The sequence below is a fragment of the Lolium perenne genome, chromosome 1 (genome assembly GCF_019359855.2).
Source record: "Lolium perenne isolate Kyuss_39 chromosome 1, Kyuss_2.0, whole genome shotgun sequence".
NCBI classification, from domain to species: Eukaryota; Viridiplantae; Streptophyta; class Magnoliopsida; order Poales; family Poaceae; genus Lolium; species Lolium perenne.
The window spans coordinates 19,978,426-19,998,757 of NC_067244.2; the positions used below are offsets into that span (position 1 = coordinate 19,978,426).

General features: G+C 46.6%; 1 protein-coding gene across 1 annotated transcript; it reads left to right on the forward strand.

Annotated features, from left to right (window-relative positions):
- Positions 1 to 290: 290 nt before the first annotated feature.
- On the forward strand, positions 291 to 1,406 carry LOC127343548 (uncharacterized). The gene is made up of 2 exons (XM_051369675.1): positions 291 to 863; positions 969 to 1,406. The coding sequence occupies exons 1-2, from the start codon at positions 306 to 308 to the stop codon at positions 1,182 to 1,184; spliced, it is 774 nt and encodes a 257-aa protein (XP_051225635.1). The 5' UTR covers positions 291 to 305; the 3' UTR covers positions 1,185 to 1,406.
- Positions 1,407 to 20,332: the final 18,926 nt, after the last annotated feature.

A 20,332-nucleotide genomic window follows, 5' to 3' on the forward strand; every position in this document is an offset into this window, starting at 1 on the left:
AACTCTTGCGTGCATGCATGCTTGCACCTTCATTCGTCTCCCTCTCTCTAGAGATAGCTAGATTCTCTTTCTCTCACTAGAGAGAGAGACGGCCGGGGTGGTCGCCACGCCCTCGCGCATGCTATAATAAACCCTGCCCGGCCGTCGTTGGCTTTCCACACAGGGAGCAACCAAACCACACCGGCCAACCAACCAGCAAACTCATCTTCTTCTTCTTCTTCATCCTAGTACACCTTTTGTCTCTCCACACGACACACCCACTCCACCGTACCTAGCTTAGCTAGAAAGCTCTTCTAACTCGTTTCATGGCGGCGACGGCGGCGGCGGCGGTGTCGGTGGTGTCGGGGACGACGCGGTGGTGCCCGACGCCGGAGCAGCTCATGATCCTGGAGGAGATGTACCGGGGCGGCCTGCGCACGCCCAACTCCACGCAGATCCAGCAGATCACGGCGCACCTCGCCCACTACGGCCGCATCGAGGGCAAGAACGTCTTCTACTGGTTCCAGAACCACAAGGCCCGCGACCGCCAGAAGCTCCGCAGGCGCCTCTGCATGAGCCACCACCTCCTCTCATGCGCTCACTACTACGCCGCGGCCAACGCCGGCCACCATCACCACCTCCTTGGCGCCGTGGCTCCCATGCAGCAGCAGCACCAGCCGCAGTACTACTCCGCGTCCTGCGCCGGCGGCGGGTTCGACCAGCACCTGCTCCCCGCCGCAGTTCCGGCCCCGGCGGCTTACGCCGCTGCTGGGTACGGCTACCCGGCGTTTGCTGCGGCCACGGCGCCGACGACGAGCCGGTGTGCCCCCGGCGTCAACCCCTCGCCGCAGAACCCACTTTCGTCGACGTCCTTCAGCTACCAGGTACGTGCTGCCCTATCCTCCATCGATCACTCGCTTGCTACTTCTTCTAGTCACCAACTGCGATTACCTTTGAGCTGATCGTGACTTGAATTGACCTGGCCGCAGGGAGGAGGCGGATCGCCGGAGTACTCGCTGGGGAGGCTGGGAAGCTTCGGGGTGGTGGTGGAGGAGGACACGTGCCGGTCGTCGCGCTACGAGCAGCAGCTGCCGGTGCAGATGGAAGACGCCGCGCCGGCGGCGACGGGGATGTTCTGCAGGCCGCTCAAGACGCTCGACCTCTTCCCCGGCGCGATCAAGGAGGAGCAGCGCGACGTCGTCTAGCCTAATTAGCTACCCCCGATATATGCGCATGCATCCGGGCCAGTAGTAGCGCAGTACACACTAGCAGTAGCAGTTCAGTACGTCGTATGTAGTAGAGCAGCCCGTACTTGCACGCGCGTAGCAGCAGTACGTAGCACACCGAGAGATCCTGGTAGGTTTGTAGTCATGTTCATTTCCATCATGTTTAGTTGATTAATCAAACGTTTGTGTCATTCGATTATATGGGTTCTTTCATCTCTTTGTTTTATTAGTTTACATTGTGCAGTACTCCAGCTTGAGTAGTGGCTAATTAGCTGCTGGAAGTACAAACTTACTAAGTGCATTAATGTGAAGTGACATTATGGAATGTGAAGGAGGCAGCAAGTGCTACTCAAGCTATTCGTAGCTAGGGAGCCCACCCGGCCTGCTAGCTACGGCAATACGGCATTGCTAGGAGCCTAGGTGTACAACTCTAATGGCTTGGTAAGAACAATGCTACATCTATGGGCAGCAACCTACGGGACGGGATTACTTGGATGTTAGAGAGAATTCATCCCCCTAATTCCATAAGCATGTCCTGTAAAAAACCTCCCGTAAATCTAGCATTTTCAGCTTGGTAAAGTAATTAAGAAATATTTTACGCGAACTTAGGACACATCCTGATAAGCTCAGCTTGTAGAGGAAAGTGCACATGGATATTCTTAGATTTTCCAGTTTTAGATATTTCCATGTGATGTGAAGATAATTTCCCTGCAAAATGAAGTAAAGAAAATTTGTTGCCAAAATTTAAACCATGACCCCTGCTCAAAATTTTATTTTTTAGCACCACCTTAATTAGGTCTCATGTGCAAGCACGCGGAGTAGATAGATAAGGTGAGTTGTGAGTGAGTTACTCATCGAATGACTGCAATTAAAGGAGAGCTCTTACAGTGGTGCCTCAATCCTTAAGACTGCTCATAGTGGGAGTAACTTAGCTAGTAACATCACACAACCCAAGACATTTTGGTGACATGGCATAGCAATGAATGAAGAAAGAGAGTGATGTGGTAACTAGCTATGTTACCATAACATCACACACCCCAAGACAAGTTGAGTCTATACCATAGTAAATGACACAATGCATGACACCACATATAAGTTACTACCCACTATGGAGGTAGTAACTTAGACTAGTAACATATGTCATGTTACTAGTCTAAGTTACTCCCCACTATGACTAGCCTAACTACAACAGCTGGTGCATGGGACCGGCGTCCGGTGCAACTAAATCCAAACTAATGTGCAAGTCGGGGAATGTTCCTTATTGCTCATCTGGTCCCAGACCAAGAAAGCTGGTCGATCTGTATCTGTTAAGCAGTAGATGGACAGTCAAAATTAACCACCGCTGCACTGCAGCTGGATTACTGAAGAATTAACCAATGCCACCGGGTGCGGTCCCGATTAACCTACAAAATAATCCCGTACTAGATCAATTGCACGCACAAATTAATTAAGCATCGCTGCGCGAGGAAGTGATCTCTTCTACTACTTCGTCAGTCCTTAGAATCATATTTCTCTATTGTGATTGTTGGGAGTTGGCACCATATGTTCCGAAGTCCACTTCAAAGTCTACTATGATGAAAATTAAGGCGGTACCATGCTTAGAAGAAATATCCATTGTCAATCCTATATTGTAGCAGCATGAAGTTAGTTAAAAACCTCGATAGTTGATTGAGTACGTACACCCTTGAGCTAGAATTTTATGATCTTAGACTTCAAGAATGTTTTGTTAGGTCAGCTTAGAAATTGGACAACTTAAGGAGCGAAGTGATTGGAAAATATCCTCCGTTCCAAAACATAAGACGTGGTTGACATTTTCTGGCGACAACACACATTTTTTACTATGAAGTTCACTTATATCATGTTTGTAAAACGAGCATAAATACATATGAAATAAAATTATTTAGCAAGACATATACAAATTTACCATTCTTACAACCTCAATCCATAGGCATAGGCATATATACTTCTGCTCAAAGTTGTTCTATAAAGATCGTTCAAAACTTTGCGCGTCTTATATTTTGGGATAGAGGGAGGGGGTGAATTTGTTCCATAAGCCTAAAATACGTAGTATTTATGATTTTTTTATATTTAAAATATTTAAAAACTAACTACAAAATCGCTAGCCACACAACGCCTACTGAATAACATAGTGCCACAACCTCATGACCAACAAAGTCAGCATATACATACACTTCTCTATGGACGAGAATGTTTCGTCCCAGTGAAAGAAATATGCCTCCATAATGGCCTTTGATGATTTCTGGTATGCTTGAGATACAGTTGCCTTCATAATCGTACAACCACAAGTTGCTTCCCTCCCCTGGCATTCTGGACAGGGGCATGGGCTTGCACTCTTTAGATTGTACCTTTGACCAATAACTTTGGTAATACGTTTTTATTCTTGAGATTATAACTATCATAATACTATAGAATCCAACATTACTTAGGTGTTATGACATTATTTTTTTAGACTAAGCAATAAAATTAATTTACAAGAACGTACCCGAATGCTCAAATTAGTCAAATACAAATGAGGGAAGTATGGTTTTTTTTTTTTTTGAGATCAACGGCTGCGACTTTATTCAAATTGAGGCATCATCACATGCCAAATAGTTCACAAGGTACTCCGGGGGTACCTCTACCCACGAATTACAACGCTTATTCTCACAGCCATCTTTCGCTAATCTATGTGCAACATCATTACAAGCCCGCCGCACATGCAATACCGAGTGATCAGCAAATCCTCGAAGAAGAAGCTTGATATCCTCAACCAAAGGCCCATGAATTGACCTGTCCACCTCTCTTGATCGCAGCTTTGTTACCGCCCCCATACTGTCCGTTTCCAGCTCCAGTTTGGCGACCCCCAACTCGCGAGCTAGGAGCACTCCTCGACGACACGCTAGAAGCTCAGCTCTCTCAGCATCGCACACAGAGGGGAAAAAATGGCAAGCTCCAGCGACAAAGCCCCCATGGTGATCCCGAAGGACCACACCGCCACCTCCATAAGCTCCACTCAAAGGCATTGCTCCATCGGTATTTGCCTTACGCCAACCAGTTGCAGGACCAGACCACTTGCATGGCGTAGTCGGTTTAGCTGTTGCCTTAGACTGAGCTATCGCTGCCCATTCTTCAGCCAGGAACATGGCCCTCCTCACGGTACTATCCGGGCTCTCAATGCCCTATGAGCGCCGAGCCTTGTTCCTCGCAAACCAGAGCTAGGACAGCAACGACATCGCTAGGGACAACTCCTTTTGGCCCACGGGCGGAGCCAGCACCGGGTCGAGCAGGGTCGATCGACCCCCCCCCAATTCCTGGCGAAAAAAAACACCCCCCGACCGAACGAATCGGTATCGAGCTACAGCAGCCCACGGGGTCGAGCGGAGCGAGCTCCAGACGGCCAGAACTAGCCCCGCCGCCGCCGCCACGCGGCCAGGCCCCGCTCCGGCGGCTCTCCCGCGGCCCCGCTGCGTTTCCCCGTCGCTCCGCCGCGCCCCTGCCCGCCGCCGCCTTTCCCCAGCCCGGCCCGCCCTGCCCCGCCCCGCCTCCTTTCCCCCTTCCACGCCACGGACGGACGGACCACGGCCACGGCTGTCTTCTTCGATGGACGCCGACGGCGATGAGGAATCACGCAATAGGGCACGCATACAGGTTGATTTCCTCCCTCTTTTTGAGTTTTGATACTTGTTTGCATCATTACAAGGTAGAATTAGGGGTAATTTTTAGCTTCCCTTTTCAATGTTACAGGCAAATGTTCCTGAATTTTTTGATATAGCAAATGTGGTTGCCAATCCCGGAATTCGGAGACCAATTGAATCATAGAATCATTTGGTACCCCTGAAATCAGAGACAAAATGAGATGGGCATATTTATCGAGAGGCTGTACTCGTTGAAAATGGTCATAATTTTCTCAAAGGTTCGGATAAGCGGTCATTTCTTAGTGCATGGTATGACAAGTTTGATTGGTTGGAGTAGAGTATGGAGAAGAATGCTGCATTTTGTTTTCATTGTTTCCTTTTCAAGTCTTCAAGCAATGGTAACCACTATGGATCATATGTTTTCACAAAGTCAGGGTTTACAAATTGGAAGAAAGCATCGGAATATTTCAGGGGTCATTTGGGTGGTGTAGGATAACGTTGCATAGAAAACAAAAATTTTCCTACCGCGAACACGAAATCCAAGCCAAGATGCAATCTAGAAGATGGTAGCAACGAGGGGATTATCGAGTCTCACCCTTGAAGAGATTCCAAAGCCTACAAGAGGAGGCTCTTGTTGCTGCGGTAGACGTTCACTTGCCGCTTGCAAAAGCGCGTAGAAGATCTTGATCACGATCGGTTCCGGCGCCACGAACGGGCAGCACCTCCGTACTCGGTCACACGTTCGGTTGTTGATGAAGACGACGTCCACCTCCCCGTTCCAGCGGGCAGCGGAAGTAGTAGCTCCTCTTGAATCCGACAGCACGACGGCGTGGTGTCGGTGGCGGTGAAGAAGTCCGGCGGAGCTTCGCTAAGCTATGCGGGCAATATGGAGGAGAGGAGCTTGGCTAGGGTTTGGGAGGGGTGGCCGGCCACTCTATGGGGGGCGGCCAGCTTGTGGTCTTGGGGTGGCCGGCCCCCTCCCTTGGCCCCTCATTATATAGGTGGATCCCAAGTGTTGGTGTCCAAGTCTTCGAATAAGACCCGAAACCAAAACCTCCCATAAGAGGTGAAACCTAGCCCAACTAGGACTCCCACCCAAAGGGTGGGATTTCCACCTCCCATGTGGGGGGGTGGCCGGCCCCCTATGGTGGAGTCCACTTGGGACTCCACCCCATCTAGGGCTGGCCGGCCATGGAGGTGGAGTCCCATGTGGACTCCACCTTCCTTGGTGGTTTCTTCCGGACTTTTCTAGAACCTTCTAGAACCTTCCATAGAACCTTCCGCGACATTTTATTTCACATAAAATAACATCCTATATATGAATCTTATTCTCCGGACCATTCCGGAACTCCTCGTGACGTCCGGGATCTCATCCGGGACTCCGAACAAATATTCCAACTTCATTCCATATTCAAGTACTACCATTTCAACATCCAACTTTAAGTGTGTCACCCTACGGTTCGTGAACTATGCAGACATGGTTGAGTACTCACTCTGACCAATAACCAATAGCGGGATCTGGAGATCCATAATGGCTCCCACATATTCAACGATGACATTTAGTGATCGAATGAACCATTCACATACATTACTAATTCCCTTTGTCACGCGATATTTTACTTGTCCGAGGTTTGATCTTCGGTATCACTTTATACCTTGTTCAACCTCGTCTCCTGACAAGTACTCTTTACTCGTACCGTGGTATGTGGTCTCTTATGAACTTATTCATATGCTTGCAAGACATTAGACGACATTCCACCGAGAGGGCCCAGAGTATATCTATCCGTCATCGGGATGGACAAATCCCACTGTTGATCCATATGCTTCAACTCATACTTTCCGGATACTTAATCCCACCTTTATAGCCACCCATTTACGCAGTGGTGTTTGGTGTAATCAAAGTACCTTTCCGGTATAAGTGATTTATATGATCTCATGGTTATAAGGACTAGGTAACTATGTATCGAAAGCTTATAGCAAATAACTTAATGACGAGATCTTATGCTACGCTTAATTGGGTGTGTCCATTACATCATTCATATAATGATATAACCTTGTTATTAATAACATCCAATGTTCATGATTATGAAACTAATCATCCATTAATCAACAAGCTAGTTTAAGAGGCATACTAGGGACTTCTTGTTTGTCTACATATCACACATGTACTAATGTTTCGGTTAATACAATTATAGCATGATATATAAACATTTATCATAAACATAAAGATATAAATAATAACCACTTTATTATTGCCTCTAGGGCATATCTCCTCTGCCTCCCACTTGCACTAGAGTCAATAATCTAGATTACATTGTAATATACCTAACACCCATGGCATTCTGGTGTTGGTCATGCTTTGCCCTAGGGAGAGCTTTAGTCAACGGATCTGCTACATTCAGATCAGTGTGTACTTTGCAAATCTTTACTTCTCCATCTTCGATGTACTCGCGAATCGAGTGGTAACGCAGCTTGATATGCTTCAGCCTCTTGTGTGACCTTGGTTCTTGTGCATTGGCGATGGCACCCATGTTGTCACAATATATGACTAGTGGGTCCAATGCACTAGGAACCACACCGAGCTCTATAATGAACCTCTTCATCCATACCGCTTCTGATGAAGCCTCTGAAGCCGCTATGTACTCCGATTCTGTTGAGGATTTCGCCACCGTGCACTGTTTCGAGCTTGCCCACCATCGCAGCACCATTCAATATAAACACGTACCTGCATTGTGACTTAGAGTCATCGGATCGGTGTTCCAACTTGCATCGGTGTAACTTGTTACAACGAGCTCTTGGTCACCTCCATAACAAAGAAACATATCCTTAGTTCTTTTCAAGTACTTCAGGATATTCTTGACCGCTGTCCGATGTTCCATTCTGGATCACTTTGATATCTCGCTAGTCAAACTAACGGCATGCGCTATATCCGGTCTTGTACATAGCATGGCATACATGATAGAGCCTATCGCCGAGGCATAGGGGATCCGACTCATCCTTTCTCTTTCTTCTGCCGTAGCCGGACCTTGAGTCTTACTCAAGACCTTGCCTGGTAACATAGGTAAGAATCCTTTCTTACTTTCGTCCATTCTAAACTTCTTTAGAATCTTGTCCAGGTATGTACTTTGTGATAGCCCTATTAGACGTCTTGATCTATCTCTATAAATCTTGATGCCTAATATATATGATGCTTCACCAAGGTCTTTCATTGAAAAACTATTATTCAAATAACCCTTTACACTGCTTAATAGTTCTATATCATTCCCAATCAATAATATGTCATCTACATATAATATCAGGAATGCTACAGAGCTCCCACTCACTTTCTTGTAAATACAGGCCTCTCCATGACACTGTATAAACCCGAAGTCTTTGATCACCTTATCAAAGCGTCGGTTCCAACTTCTTGATGCTTGCTTCAGTCCATAAATTGAACGCTGAAGTTTGCATACTTTGTCAGCATTTTTAGGATCGACAAAACCTTTGGGTTGTACCATATACAACTCTTCCTCAATGTCACCATTAAGGAACGCCGTTTTGACATCCATCTGCCAAATCTCATAATCGAAAAATGCAGCTATTGCTAACAAAATCCTCACAGATTTTAGCTTCGCTACAGGTGAGAAAGTCTGATCGTAGTCAACTCCTTGAATTTGTCGGAAACCCTTTGCGACAAGTCGAGCTTTATAGACAGTGATATTACCATCAGCATCTGTTTTTCTCTTGAAGATCCATTTATTCTCAACAGCCTTTCGGCTATTAGGTAAGTCTACTAAAGTCCATACTTTGTTATCATACATGGATCCCATTTCGGATTTCATGGCTTCTTGCCATTTGTTGGAATCTGGGCTCATCATCGCTTCTTCATACGTCACAGGGTCTTCATCATTGTTATCCACAATCATGACATTTAGACAAGGATCATACCAATCAGGAGTGGCACGTTCCCTTGTCGATCTGCGAGGTTCAGTAGTTTCCTCGTTCGAAGTTTCATGATCATTATCATTAGCTTCCTCTGTTGCCGGTGTAGGCGGTACAGGTACAACTTCCCGATCTTGCGCTACTCTGATCAACGAGTATAGATTCATCAATCTCATCGAGTTCTACTTTTCTTCCAGTCACTTCTTTAGTGAGAAATTCTTTCTCAAGAAAGGTTCCGTTCTTAGCAACAAAGATTTTGCCTTCGGATCTGTGATAGAAATTGTACCCTATAGTTTCCTTAGGGTATCCTATGAAGACGCATTTCTCCGCTTTGGGTTCTAGCTTGTCCGGTTGTAACTTCTTTACATAGGCTTCGCAACCCCAAACTTTCAGGAACGACAGCTTAGGTTTCTTATTAAACCATAATTCATACGGTGTCGTTTCTACGGATTTTGATGGTGCTCTTTTTAAAGTGAATGCGGCTGTCTCTAATGCATAACTCCAAAATGATAACGGCAAATCAGTAAGAGACATCATAGAACGAACCATATCTAAGAGAGTTCGATTACGACGTTCGGACACACCGTTACGTTGTGGTGTACCCGGCGGTGTTAATTGTGAAAGTATTCCGCATTTCTTTAAATGCACGCCAAACTCATAACTCAGATATTCACCTCCGCGATCAGATCGTAGAAATTTGATCTTCTTGTTACGTTGATTTTCTACTTCACTTTGGAATTCCTTAAACTTCTCGAAAGTTTCGGATTTATGTTTCATGAGATAGATATACCCATATCTACTCAGATCATCTGTGAAGGTTAGAACATAACGATAACCACCGCGCGATGCTACGCTCATTGGTCCGCACACATCGGTATGTATGATTTCCAATAAGTCAGTAGCTCGCTCCATAATACCAGAGAATGGAGTCTTAGTCATTTTTCCCATTAGACATGCTTCGCATCTATCAAGTGACTCAAAGTCAAGTGATTCAAGTAATCCATCAGTATGGAGTTTCTTCATGCGTTTCACTCCAATATGACCAAGACGACAGTGACATAGGCATCCCAAATGGGCCTGCCGAAGAGGGTACCCGGGGTTTACTGGAGGCCCAATACCCGAAGAGTAAGAAGATTCGGAAGCCCAAGATTTACTAAGGAAAGATAGAGTTGTAATAGGAAGTGTTGTTTGTAATCTGGCGGGATGAGTTAGAAACCGTCCCGGACTCTGTAAACTTGTATAGCATGAATCCCTCGGCTCCACCTCCTATATAAAGGGGGAGTCGAGGGACGAAGAATCGATCGAATCATTGTCTGCAAACCCTAGTTTTCATATTCGTCGAGTACTTTCCGGCTGAAACCTTCGAGATCTACTTACCCTCTACTTCCAACTAAACCCTAGCCTACAATCCATAGGCATTGACAAGTTGATACCTTGTCAATTGGCGCCTTCTGTGGGAACTAGAGGCGTAAGGAGCTGATCTCGATGGCACGCTCAAGATCTTCGATATCGTCAACCGCAAGCAACACAATGGATCGAGGTAAACAGATCGCTGCTGGTCTTGTCGATTTTGTTCCTCACCCACCCTCCCGTTTGGATGCATATGCGTATCTGGCGGAGCCCATGGAGATGACGTTCGGAAGGTTTCACTTTCGCGTCGAGAAGGAAGGATCGTATCGTGTCGAGATTCCGATTTCCTCGGGATCGTCGGTGGTCGATTCAGATTTTTCAAGCTATGCATCGTTAACCGAGTCAGAAGAAGAAACCTCGGCGACACGTTACGTCAGCACCAGAACAAGAGAGAAACTCGCCAAGATCTTCAACGACATGTCGTTTGAGTCATCTGCAGACTCATATATAAGCAATGGCTCAAGCGATGTCGACAGTTATGACTTTATCGACAAATCTATCACAGTGGGCAAGGTCTTCATCAATCTCAACGATGATGTCACCAAACCCAACGTAGATCTGAGTACAAAGTATCATCAGATTTACGCCATTGAAGATCAAGAGGAGACATCCGAGGCTTTCGACAGTCTGGGAAATCCATACGTCGATCCCTCTAATCTGCGGCAAGGCCTGGGCAACAAATACGTCGGGCCAGAGCCGCGAGATAGAGTTCAACTTTCACAAGCAGCGTGGGACAGAGCCGCGAGAGCTATGAACGGCACAGAACCAATGGCTACCACGGCTACACCAGAAGAACTGCAAGCATATCAATATAGGCTCGCACGAGCTGCCAGGGAATTGGAAAAACAGACAGCTGAGTTGAACAGGAGAAAGGAGGCAGCTTCTGCATCCAGCAGAAGAAGGGCAGATTTAAGTCGACAATCTAGAACTACGGGTGATAGCCATCGGGAGGCGCGGAACAGAGCAAGATCAAGGCTGCAACACATACCCGAAGCAGAAAGAGAGCACTTGGTCCAGAACCTCGACATGTCCTTCATGTCGATAGATACAAGAGGAAACATCATCCCTAAGACACCAGAGGCTGGGTATATGGCGACACATGCTTTTATCCTTGCGTCTAAACCACCTCCAGGCGATCCAAGGGAAACATTGTACAATATGGCGGTGGCAGGAGTTGGAGCTATGGGGACAGCGTTTGTATCAACGCCTCCCGAAGGAGCGGCAAGGCAAAATAGTCCACGACCTGCAGCAGCAACAGCGGCAAGACACGAAGGGCCAAGTGGAGCAAGAGACACAAAAGCACGAGGCAAGAGTCGACGAGCGCGGCAAAGCGTAAGGGATCATCGGCAATCTCCGGAATTGACCGACGAAGATATGTGTGGCTTGCCATGCTTTACGAGGAGAGTCCGGAAAACTCGAGTCCCCTCAGGATTCAAGTTACCCGATAATTTCAAGAAGTTCGACGGCCTTCAAGATCCAGAGGATTGGCTAGTCGACTATCCTGGAGAGCAGTGAAGCTCACAGGAGGAACTAGGGCAACAGCCATGCAAAGTATCCAGGTGCATTTGAGTGGAGCCGCACGATCTTGGATAAAGAAACTCGCTCCAGGATCCATCGACAGCTGGGAAAGTTTCGAGGATGTGTTCGTCAAGAACTTTAGATCCACGTGCAAAAAACCCGCGTCGTTAGAGGAGTTGAGAGCGTGTCGACAAAAGCCAGATGAGCCAATGAGGAAGTACATCCAGAGGTGGAATATCATTAAAAACTCAGCAGAAAATATATCTGACGAGAGAGCAATAGATGCGTTTGTCGCAGGGGTCAGGCGTGGAGATTTCGTCGAAGACTTGGGAAGGACCAATCCAAAGACAGTATCCGCGTTAATGGAGATAGCAAATAAATGGGCAGATGGAGAAGACGCCGTCCACAACAAACGACACAGGTCGCCAGAGGAGGACCGCGGTCGAAACTATCAACCGAGGCGAAGATTTCCTCGGACGTACCAGAACTACGACGCTCCAGGACAAATTTCGGCAGGTTTTCGGACAAACACAGGAGGAAGCAACAGAGATGATTACCAGAGAAGCAGTGAGCAGCGAGGTGATAACAGGGACGATTCACGCAACAGGCAAAATAGCGGGCCTAGGTTCCCAAGACCTTTCGTGTCCCCTGAAGAGATGATGAACGGACCGTGCCAGATGCATTTTTTCCTCGACAGCAACGGAAAAAGACAGTCAGGGCACTTGCAGAAGGATTGTCGAAATTTTCAAGCAATGTTGCGGTATGCAGAGAACGCTAATGCGCGGGCAGCACAGAGAAATCCTCGAGAACCCAGAAGCGAGATTCACTTGCCGCCTCCTCCCGCGATTACAGACGACAATCGGCATCAGCTCAGAATAGCGGCAGCACCTGCACCACCACCTTATGTTGATCCTAATTCCAATGGAGCGGTGTTGATGATTCAGAAGGGAAGGCCGTCCAATAGAGCTCAGAAAGTAATCTCACGACAGGTGTTTATGGCAGAGAAAATGCCTCCACCAACAGTTGAGTACCTTAATTGGTCAGGACAAGATATCGGCTTCACAATAGCAGATCATCCGCAGCAAGTTCCTCGACCAGGGCAGTCAGCACTTATTACGCGCCAGATTATCGCGGGATTTGATGTCTCTCGAGTGTTCATAGACGGCGGCAGCAGCTTAAACCTTATGTATGCGAGATACATTGAGGAAGATGAACATATCCTTAGCAAACTTGAAACCAACAGACACAAGGTTCCACGGCATCACACCGGAGAAACCAAGTTATCCATTGGGAAAGATCAATCTCGACGTTCAGTTTGGGACCCGAGAAAATTATAGAATCGAGAGGCTCGAGTTTGAAGTCGTGGATTTTCCGTCGCAATATCACGCTCTGTTGGGACGACCAGCATATGCTAGATTTATGGCAGTGCCACACTATACATACTTGTTGTGGAGGTTGCCTGGACCAAAGGGACCAATCACAGTTAAAGGAAGCTTTGCCTTAGCCGATAAGTGCGACAAGGATTTCCACCGGTTGTCAGAAACCTTCGGGATGCAAGCTGAGTACTTGGCGTCAAAAAGCATGACTGATTACGACGTACTGCCAGACGTTGGAAGGCCAAACAAAGAATCAACTTTCGCATCGAGAAAAATTCAAAAGAGGTGCAGATTCACCCGACAGACCCAAAAAAGACGACATCTATCGCAAACGACATGGATATCGCATAGGAAAGCGCGCTCGTCGAGTTCCTCCGTGAGCACTGGAAAATCTTCGCATGGTGTCCAGCTGACATGCCAGGAGTACCCAGGGAACTTGCCGAGCACCACCTAAACTTGGATCCACTAGCGAGACCAATCAAACAACCTTTGCGACGTTTTGAACCAAACCGCAAAGCCATGCTGTCGAAATTAATCGACTACAAGAAGCTGGTTTAATCAAAGAGATATTCCACGAAGCCACATGGGTAGCAAATCCCGTGTTTGGTGCCGAAGAAAAACACTAAGGTCCTTCGCATGTGCGTCGACTTTACGTGTGTCAATAAACATTTTCCAAAGGATCACTTTCCCCTCCCGAGGATCGATCAAATTATCGACTCCACGGCTGGATGTGAACGTCTTTCCTTCCTGGATGCATATTCTGGTTATAACCAGATCAGATGGAAAGAAGAAGATGAAGTAAAGACCGCGTTTATTACACCTTACGGCGTGTTTTGCTACAGAACAATGCCCTTTGGTCTAAAAAATGCGGGAGCAACATATCAAAGGATGATGCAGAAGTGTTTGGCGACACAGATTGGGAAGAACGTGCAAGTATACATTGATGATGTCGTCATAACATCAAAAAAGGGGGCAACGCTGATCGAGGATCTCAAGGAAACCTTCGACAACCTTGATAAGTTCTGCCTCAAACTGAACCCGACGAAGTGTTCCTTTGGCGTCCCAGCAGGAGAACTTTTGGGGTTTCTAGTCTCAGCAAGAGGGATTGAAGCAAATCCCGACAAAATACAGGCTATCGTAACAATGAGGAAGCCAACAAAGTTGAAGGAGATACAACAGCTAACGGGGCGAGTCGCAGCTTTGAGCAGATTCGTCGCTAGGCTGGGAGAAAAGGCACTGCCGTTCTACGCTTTGATAAAACAAGGAGATAAATTTCAGTGGAACGAAGAAGCCGACAGAGCTTTCGAGGATTTGAAGCGCACAATTTCGACACCGCCAATTCTGGTGGCACCAAAAGAAAGGGAACCCCTCCTGCTATATATCGCAGCCACACCCCAAGTGGTAAGCACGGTGCTAGTTGTCGAAAGGGAAGAAGAAGGAAAACTCCACGGCGTGCAGAGGCCAGTATACTTCGTCAGCGAAGTTTTATCGCCATCAAAACAAAGGTATCCGCAGTACCAAAAGATAGCATATGGAGTATTCACGACAGCACGAAAATTGCGCCACTATTTTTCGGCACATCCGATCATAGTGGTCAATGAAGCTCCCTTGTCAAATATACTGAACAACCCAGAAGCTACGGGTCGTGTCTCCCTTTGGGGAATAGAACTTTCCCCTCGGGACATCACGTATGAAAAAAGAAAAGCAATAAAATCGCAAATACTGCCGGACTTCATCGCAGAGTGGATGGAGTTGCAAAATACAGGACCTCCAGATTTATCGAGAACTTGGACCATGAACTTCGACGGGTCCAAAAGACTGGAAGGAGCTGGCGCAGGAGTAGTACTCATATCACCTGAAGGCGACAAGTTGAAGTACATCCTTCGGATGACGTTCCCTAACGCATCTAACAATGAAGCAGAATATGAGGCTCTCATACACGGAATGAAGATGGCGAAAGCCTGCGGAGCAACTCGACTAAAAATCTTTGGTGACTCACAGCTGGTGGCACAGCAAGTTATGAACCAATGTGACGCAGTCAATGATAGCATGATGGCATACAAGGAGGTATACAACGAACTCGAGAAGTTGTTCGATGGATGCGAAGTAAACCATATTAGCAGATTGAGCAACGACGAAGCCGATGTTCTTGCAAACATCGGGTCGCAATGCCTTGCAGTCCCGCCAGGTGTATTTTGGGAAGAAATAACAGAGAGATCCACTAAGTCGACAAAATCAAAAAAGAAGGAGAAGAAACCCTCGGGGGCTACCAAGGAAAAGCAAGAGGACGAAGAAGAAGATCAGGACTTGGTCATGGTGATACAGATACCGTGGATGCAGCCGTACATATCATACATCCTGAGGAAAGAAATACCCGACGATCCGGGGCTTGAGGCAAGGCGAGTAATTCGACGCTCCAAAGCTTTCACGGTGGTCAAGGGAGAATTGTATAAGCGAAGTATTTCAGGCGTCTTGCAAAGGTGCGTCACACCAGAAGAAGGAAGAATAATTCTGAAGGATGTACACGAGGGAATATGTGGCCACCACGCAAGTAGTCGAGCTATCGCAGCCAAAGTTTTTCGGGCAGGATTCTACTGGTTGACAGCAATCGAGGACGCCAAGGACATAGTAAGAACTTGCGACGCGTGTCAAAGGTTTGCCGCAAAACCTCACTCTCCAGCAGCAGAGCTAGCACCAATACCATTGTCATGGCCCTTTGCTCAATGGGGACTTGATATGGTGGGCAAGTTACACAAATCCTGGCCAGGAGGAAAGGAGTACATGCTAGTAGCTGTCGATAAGTTTACAAAGTGGATAGAAGCGAAGCCAATAAATTCACCAGATGGAGCATCCGCAGTAAAATTCGTAAAAGGCCTCGTCTTCAGATTTGGAGTGCCCCATAGCATCGTCACAGACAACGGCAGTAACTTCACATCCCATGAATTCAAAGATTATTGCGAAGAGGTGGGTATCAAGCTGAACTTTGCGTCAGTTGCACATCCTCAAACCAATGGGCAAGTCGAGAAAGCCAATGGTATCATCTGCAATGGCATCAAGAAGCGCTTGTTAGGACCACTGGAAAAAGCTCGACATACCTGGCCAGAAGAACTACCAAGCGTGTTGTGGAGCATCCGAACAACACCAAACACAGCAACGCAGGAAACTCCGTTTTTTCTGGTTCATGGAGCAGAAGCAGTACTACCAATCGAGATAGAGCACAACTCTCCACGTGTCGCTGAATATGATGAAGAAACATCGAGAAGAGCGCTAGAGGACGACGTCGACGCACTTGATGAAGCTCGAGATGAAGTATTATCTCGGGTAACCAAATATCAACAGGACTTGAAGAATTACCACAGTCGACGTTTTCGGCCAAGTTCTTTTCTGGTGGGCTAACTAGTTCTTCGGCTCACGCAAAAAAGTCATGAAAAACTCGAGTCACCATGGCTTGGCCCTTACATCGTCACGGAAGTAATCGGAGGAGGAGCATATAGGATAAAGGACAAGAAGACAGGGGTGGAGGAGCCAAACCCCTGGAACGTGGCGCAACTTAGGCGGTTCTACGCCTAGAGTCGAAATATAGTCCTTGTAAAACTTCAATGTACTGAAACGCCCGCGAGTTTTCAGACGCACTCTTTTCCTTTTTCGGGGCACCGAGTGGGGCCGGAGAAGGTTTTTAATGAGGCGGGCTCGCGGTGCTGCAATATAATAAAGATAGTGACAATATAACTTTTCTTCTTTATCGACATGACCAAAATCTTTGCTACGACGAATTTCAATATAGTTCATCGACAAAAGAAAAACCTTGCCTTGGTATTCAAATACCTCGTGAGTCAATAAAAATACAAAATAGTACTCAATAAAAAGCTCGGGGGCTCATATTCACCTTAAATATATATATGCCTTGGTTCAAAACCTCGCAAATATACAAATATAGTAAAGAGTCACCGAAACACTCGGGGGCTAGACAAACAGAGAAATATAATGATTGCTTTACAATATAGTCATGGGTTACAAAGAAGAAATATCTACAAGAAGAAAATAATTAGTCTTGATTCAGTATGTCATCAAGAGTAACTCTGTTTTCCTCAGGAGCAGCACCAAGAAAATCGGCATAATGGCCATCGGCAAAAAAGTCGGCATCCATCCGAAGCAGGTCCTCAATCATTTCTTCGGCTATGGGCGTAACCTTCGTGTTAATCCTGTCAACACCAACTCTCCGACGTTTTACCTTTTGGTGAACCTTCTCGACAACCTGGGTAAGGTCAAGTTTCGAGTGGCAGATCTGGAGCATGATAAGAGCAAATCTGGCGCCAGCTACTAGTTGAGCTTTGACAAAATCATGGATACTGCGAGCATCCTTAAACCTTTCCATCAATTCAGGAAGAGTTTTTGGTTGGACGTTCCGAGGAAACATGGAGTTGTAAACCATGGACAAGGTCTTGGTACAGAAGTCAAGGAAATCGCGAGTTTGAGAGGTGCGATCTTGAAATCTGACAATTTGGCGGGTCCTCTCCGGGGTAGCCCAAAACAAAGAACCATGGTCCAGGGAAAGATTAACAAGGAGGTTTGTCCTAGCACTTACTCTCTCTTCCTCGGCAGCAGCATCAGTAAAGGCACCTATCAAAACAAAGAAGTGGAAACCTTTAAGAGACAATAGCATGAAGATGAAAGATATCAGAGGATGAAACAGGCATACCCGACATATCTGCACTGGCTTCATTCATTAATTCGAGCATGAAATTTTCTCGAGTAGTCGCCTTTTCAGCCTCGGAAGCAGCAAATTCCTTGGCAGCCACGGCCTCGCGAGCTTGTTGGAGAGCAACTTTTTCGGCTTCAGATGACTTGCGAGATTGTTCCATCATCACAAGTGTTTGCTTCTTTGCATACTGAAGCTGCTGTCGAAGTTCGTCCAGTTCTTGCGACAAGGTATCGTCGACAGGTGCAGTATCAGCAAAAGCTCTCCTCGCGTGAGAAGAAGAAGGCGACACATTGGAAGGAGCGGAAGTTGGAGTATAGTTATCAAATATCAACTGAAATATAAACAGGATAAAATCAAACGACAAGCAAAGATAGAATTTTTCATTAATCTCTTGGAATAATTACAAGGGCATTACAGTGGAGCTAAGGAAATACGTGTCGCTAAACGACTACTTTGGCGACAAAAGCAAAAGAAACAAAGAAAAACAGAGGCATGCAACTAGACCTCCGGCCTTGACGAGCTAGGAGTCGACGCTGGCTTAATCCCGAGATAGGCCAAGATCTTCTTCGTGTTGGGCTTGGCTGCCTTGATCAGCGACTTCCACCTTGATTGTTCTATTTGCTCGGTGTCGCCAACTTTCATCCGGGCCGATAGTCCTGTCGACCGTCAAAGAACCCAGGCGACAGTGTTTTCAACGGCAACCTTCATATTCTCTTGGCGCATCTTCAGTCCAAGGTCTTCCGGTGTATTGAACATCTTGGCAAGGTTGAGGAAAGTCGCAGGCTCTTCCTTCTTCGGGAAGAAGTAGGGGAACAATGCCGACAATACTGCGTTAGCGTTCGATACACCTTCACGAATCTCGGACCCATGAAGCTCCAGATAGGAAAGTGCGTCAAGGACCGGATCATTGACAGGATTCGTCAGGTCAAAATCCTGGTTTGTTTGGACTGACAAGGAAATAAAGTATTAGTGAAAAGACAAGAAACAAAGATTTTCCTAAAAATAGAAGGGAGCAGCAAAATTACCGAAAGTACGGCGACTCTGAGTCTTCAGGCGCTTGAGGATTCCTTCTTCACGAGAAGCTTGCGCAGCTTTGTGCTCATCTAAAGCAGCTGTAGCATCCTTAAGCTTTTTCTGCAGTTCCTCGACACCAGCAGCTTTTGCCTTGGCTTCATTAGCTTCGGTCTTGGCTTTGCTAGCAGCGAGGTCCGCTTTCTTGCGAGCCGCCTCACTTTGCTCAAGTTTTCGAGAAAGTGCGTCGGCGCGTTCATTAGCCTCTGCAAGTTTCTCTGTCGAGATATGAAAAAAAGAGAGAAGAAAGATCAAAAGTCGCGACAAGCAACAGCAGTAAAAAATCAAGGAAAAACAGCAAGTACAAAAGTCGTTACCTTCGGCTCTATTAGCATATTCACGGTACCCAATAAATTGGGAACCGATGCGGAGAAGATCCTTGATCATAGGCTGTTCAACGTGAACACGGAAAGAAAAACATCGGCATGAAAAAGAGAAAAGGTGTGAAAAAACAAAATAAGGAAAATATAGATGTCGACAAGCTTACATCATCTAGGAGCAGAGTCGACGAACTGCCCAACTGAGGGGCAGGTTCAATAATCTTTTCAACCCTTGCCCTTTTTGGTGAAGGAGCAAGGGCTCTTGATGGCGGAGTAGTGGTGACGACGTTTTGTTGAGGAGGCGAGGTTTCTTCTCCTTCAACTAGCGTGTCTGAGGCAAGTACAGTACGTGACGTGCTTGTCCGAGGAGCCACGTCAGTAGTTGGAACTTCTTCCTCGTCATCACTATTAATCAAAAAATCGGCAGCATAAAAAAGCAAGACAAGATAAATATTTCGAGTACAAAAATAGAGAGAAATAAAGACGACTTACGAGCTGACGAGGGATTCAATATAAGGATCGTAAGCTGCCTTCGGATGAGAAGGAACAACTTCTTCAGCCTTAGAGGTGCCAGAATCTTCAACATCAGTCCTTTTCCTTTTGTTCTTTGGAGAAACAGCAGGAGGAAGGGATTGCGTCGATTCACTGGCTTCAGACTCAACTTCTTTTTCATGAGAAGCCGCAGATTTGTGAGAACCCGCGACTTCACTTTCACGAATAGAAGAACCTTGAGTATCTTCGGCAACGATGGCCTGTTCTTCGACTTCTCCACCCTCCGGAAGAGGAGGAAGGGAAGTCATGGTAGGATGGTTCTGTAAAAAATAGTGACCAGAAGGAAAATTAAAAGAGATGACAATATAATGAGATGCAGAGAAAGTGCAAAACAAGGTAAAAACTCGGCAAGACAAAATACCTCGGGGAGTGGATTGGTGGCGCTGTACGGTTCCACGCGACAAGAGGAAGGAATTGGGTCTTTACCCAGGCGAGACAGTCTTCGAATCAACTTCTCCAAGTCCTTGGTGGAAAGATCACCGGAGATTCTGTTGGCGTCATTTTTACCAGAATACGTCCAAAGGGGATTTTTGCGAGCCTGAAGAGGCTGCACTCTAATCCTAAGGAAATAGGCAGTGATTTGAACACCAGACAGCTCTTTGCCTCGAGTGTTTTGAAGCTG

Excerpts from the sequence above, each read along its gene's own strand:
- LOC127343548 (XM_051369675.1), top strand. The coding sequence starts at position 306 with ATGGCGGCGACGGCGGCGGCGGCGGTGTCGGTGGTGTCGGGGACGACG. Across the intron at positions 864-968 it reads CGACGTCCTTCAGCTACCAG|GGAGGAGGCGGATCGCCGGA; the intron begins GTACGTGCTGCC and ends ACCTGGCCGCAG.